The sequence below is a fragment of the Oryza sativa genome, chromosome 6, assembly GCF_034140825.1.
Source record: "Oryza sativa Japonica Group chromosome 6, ASM3414082v1".
In the NCBI taxonomy this organism is placed as follows: Eukaryota; Viridiplantae; Streptophyta; class Magnoliopsida; order Poales; family Poaceae; genus Oryza; species Oryza sativa.
Window position 1 is genome coordinate 7,666,723 of NC_089040.1, and position 4,307 is coordinate 7,671,029.

Sequence of the window (4,307 nt, forward strand, 5' to 3'; positions counted from 1 at the left end):
TACCAAAATTCTGGTAAAAAACATCTTTAATTTTTATAATAGTAGAAATTATTGCGTGCTAATGCCCATGCATGCGTTTTGCAATTTGCAAACTGAACTTGGGAGTGGTTCTTCTCAGCAAGCCTGATTCTTGCGCATTCTGTTGAGTTTGCGAACAATCATAACCCCATCTACTGGCCATCAGCTATCGACGAATCATTGCAGCTACAAAAGAAAACCCCAAACTTTGGTGGGGTAATTGACTCCAAAAAATGGCTGACCAACCACTAACCTATTTCATCCTTCTACCCATAATCCCATATATCATACCGGGAAGACAAATGCCAACAGCTATACTCAGCTGAACTAGTGCAAATTACTACACCCATTCAACAGCAAAACCTTCCACACCCATCTGTCATCTGTGTCAAGCTTTGTCTATGTACAGCAACCAACCAGCGAGCGCCATCTTCAGCTGGCCGCCGCCGCCTCCTCCAACCCAACCATGTTGTTGACTCCACAGCCTGGGCACGCGTACCGCCTCTGCAACTCCTCCGCAAGCGAAGCGTGCGCTTTCTCCATTTCGGCTGCCCGCTTGCTTCCCGTTAAAGAAACGCCTTTTGCAAAACGCTTGGTGAATTTGCACAGGGAATAGCACAAGATGTAGTGAGTTCGAAAACTTCTGAACGAACCCAAGAAAAGGATATTCTCCAAGCTCCTGCAGCTGCTTCGTCTCTCCCATCACAGCCTCCATAAGAGCTCTCTTCGCCTGGGTATCAGCCAACTCCCGACGAACCTGCAAGTGATGACAGGGAGCTGTCCTGGTTGATAAAATCATTGAACGGTAAACTTGAAAAAAGGGACTATTACTATTATGTTCCGAACCCATGTTAGAATTTATCAGCAGACGCATGTACCACAAAGTAATAAAGTATTTAGCTTCATGTTTAACACCACCATCGTCATTTGCATGTGTAAGACGGTTCTTTGGATAGGACGCAGTATTTTGGGGGAAATAGAGATAAACCTCATCATGATGGAGCAGATCTTTTTTATACTCTTCTTCTAAGACATGCAACTCGGCATCAGCATTGTTCACCTTATCAATCAAATCTTTCAAAATACCTTCTGACTCCTCGATTTTGCTCATGTCTCTGACATGTTGACCTACCATGGTGAATATCTCAGTAACAATACTTATAAACACCTTCAAACAAAATTCAGGAACATTGGGAGCGCCTAGTTACCTTCTCCTGAGGGCAGCTCAGAGCACTTCTGTCGTTTAAACTCTACAGAAACTGTTTGTTGAAACTGCCTGCACAAGACAAATATTGTTTTTTATCTTTTGATAACCAATAAGAAGTTCTTACAAGATAAATTTCAGCTAGCAAGCAAATCAAAATGATCATAAACAAGCGAAAAATCAGTGCTGTTCATCGCTGAATTGTTTGGAAGCACCAAACCAACCACGCCGCAAAAAACACTTGAAACATCTGAAAAGTAGGTGCTATTACCACATGAGTCACAGTAATAAAAACCTAAAGCATTTTCATTCTCCAATGCTCCTTAGTGCATTCAGGAATTTTGAGATCCACAAGACATCCACTGATACTCTTATCCAAGCCCTAAACTAAGATCCTAATACAGACTAGTAGTGCGCCCAGCATATAGGTTTTTAGATTATCAAGCATGGCTCCAAGCAAAGAAGCAAGAGATGCGATATCTGTTGTCGCAAGTCCAATGTGCGGCTAAACAACATGCAGGTAGAACAAACATTGGTTACCTTATCTTTGTGTTTAACTGATCCATCTGGCTGATGAACTCATCCCTGCAAGGAGCAAGTTGCATGTCTTAGGTGCTTGCAACAAAAGTATCCACCGAAATGGCGATGAATAGACCAGCAAAAGGGCAATCAACAAAGCTCCCCACTACTCACCTCTCAATGTCTCCCTTGCCCTTTTGGAGACATTACATCAAACACCAAGAGCGCATCGCCATTTCCCGATTGCAATGATACAAACCAACACAAACAAATCAGCGCAACACATTACACTAACAAGCTCAAACAGCGAACATCAAAATGCAGATGAAATTCGAAACTACTGACCTTAAGCGCGTCCAGATCAGATCCCGCCTTCGAAATTTCCTCTTGGAGATGCGAGATCGTCGCCTAAACCCACCAAAACAAAATAAACCCCAAATCGAATCAGGCATCACTTCACCAATTCCGACCGAGCGATGGGGAGGGGGGGGGGGACCTCGAGCGCCTGGATGGACGCGGCGGCGATGGCGACCTGCACCTGGCCCCCGCGCAGCTCCTGCTCCGCGCCCTCCCGCGCGCGCTTGGCGGCCTCGAGCTCCGCCGCGGCCGCGTCGGAGGCGGCGCGCAAGTCGTCGAGCCGCCGCTTCAGATCCGTCACCCTCCGCTCTGCAAGCAACTCGGATGCCGCGAGCGGATCACGCGAAAACCCTGCGGCGGCGACAGCCGGCGGCGAGAGGTGGAAGGACTTCGCTTACCGCCGTGGGACTTCTCGGCGGCGAAGTCGCGGATGATGGAGAGGAGCTGCTTCTGGGGCTCGCCGCCCGCCCCGGCCGCCGCCGACGACGCAGCCATCGGGAGAGGGTGGAGAGGAGGAGAGCGACGCGGCAGGGGGCGTCCTTCCCGAAGCTTCTAGAAGGTTCGGTGGAGCCTATTCCCGCCTCGAGATGAGCGGAAGAGAGTGGGGCTCGTCGTGCTTTTGCGTGAGAGGCCGAACAGCCCGCTTGACGTAGCCCTGTGGGCCCAAATATATATGTTGGGGGCCCTGCATGTATGGGCCAAATCAGCCCACCAAAAGAAGCCTAAGTAGGTTTAAAGAAAATGTCCAATTAGTCTCCCTCAACTATAGGCCGAATCTGACTCATCCCTTAACCGTAAACCTGGAGAAGCCCCCTCAATTATAAAAACTAGATTAATTTACCTTCTCGAGTGGTTTGGAAAGTGGTTTCGTTATACATGGTGTCTAGTGGCACGTTGATCCAGTATTTATCCGACGCGGCATCATATTCAGAAAAAAAAAAACAAGTCCCAATCTATAACTTCTTCCTCCACCTCTTCCCCTCTTTACTCACTTCCATTTCCCTGTGCCCATGTGACGTCACTACACGTCCGTCGTGACAAATGAGTACGGAGGTGGTGTCGGGGAGGCCGGGTGGTACGGGATGTCCCTCTCAAGGTGTTGGAGGTCAAGCTCAGATCTAGGTGATCCCGCGACTCAGATTTGGGCAATGGGAAGTTGGTGGCACTTGCGGCGGTGGGGGAAGCGGCTTCCCACGGAGGCCTCGACGACTTTCCGTAATAGCCCTTGCCTCGGGGACCATCCCCATCGTCGCTCACTGGAGCATAGGGAAGGAGTGATGTGGCCGGGTTTCCTAACAACCTATGGTGCCAGCTCCACAAGAGGGAATGCGAGAAGCCACGATGCCATCGAAGGGGAGTAGAACAGCCCGAGAGGGGCTCAAATTAACAGCAAGCTCGTGTCAATGATGGAGCGGCTTTGGGGAATTGAGGCGGCGACTACTATGGCGGCAGGAGGCAAAGATGATAACCTAACACATGCTGGGGTGAGCAGATAGAGGAGCTCAAGCTCGATAGTTGCAATCATTAGAGCAGGTATAATAGCAGACTATATGCAAGCTACAACCATATTTTAAGAAGATAAAAGAGGAGAGAGAAGAGCGGTGGGCTACAAATATAGCCAGCTGTAGCACGGACTCCAAGACGCAATGTTTATATGACAGGTGGGATCAGGTATTAATAGTGTAGTATATGTGTATAGGTAACTATTGTATAAATTGACTATAGATGATTTGGAGCTAGTAAACTTTCTCTTAGGGTGCGATTGATGCTGTGAGATTGATAAAAGAGAGGAGAGAGAAACAATGGGAGGAGAATGACATGTAGGTTCTGTTTAGAGGAGGAAAGACATATGGTCCCGTTGGGGTTCTTTTCTTTTCTTTTTTTCTTACCATGTTGGCACATAAGCAAGTGTATTTTGTTGATTGGATTAACGTTCCACGTAGAATAAAACCGTCATCCAAAATACTTAGGAGGGTAAATTGACCTGGTTGTTATAGTTGAAGGGAGCTCTATATCCGGCTTTGTAGATGAACGACGAGAATAAGACTCAATCTATGGTTGAGAGAGGCCAAATGGACTTTTTCTTCTTCTCATTTTCAAGTCTCTTGCATCCATCATTTTTTGGGCCATAGGGTCAACAGCATTAGGCCCAGAATTTAAATTCATTTTGTCATGTATTTTGTTGACTATGCAGCATTTGAAGTAGATG

The 4,307-nt window shown here is 47.4% G+C and overlaps 1 protein-coding gene across 2 annotated transcripts; it reads right to left on the reverse strand.

Annotated features, from left to right (window-relative positions):
• On the reverse strand, positions 1-2,687 carry LOC9270963 (uncharacterized). Of its 2 annotated transcripts, XM_015786278.3 has the most exons (9): positions 2,497-2,687; positions 2,238-2,407; positions 2,087-2,149; positions 1,916-1,935; positions 1,763-1,807; positions 1,227-1,294; positions 1,007-1,146; positions 687-775; positions 1-574 (listed from the first exon to the last, which is right to left on the reverse strand). In XM_015786278.3, the coding sequence occupies exons 1-9, from the start codon at positions 2,591-2,593 to the stop codon at positions 451-453; spliced, it is 816 nt and encodes a 271-aa protein (XP_015641764.1). In that variant the 5' UTR covers positions 2,594-2,687; the 3' UTR covers positions 1-450. The 2 variants fall into 2 exon arrangements, with proteins under 2 accessions (XP_015641764.1, XP_015641762.1); XM_015786276.3 differs by having other exon boundaries at positions 49-775.
• Positions 2,688-4,307: the final 1,620 nt, after the last annotated feature.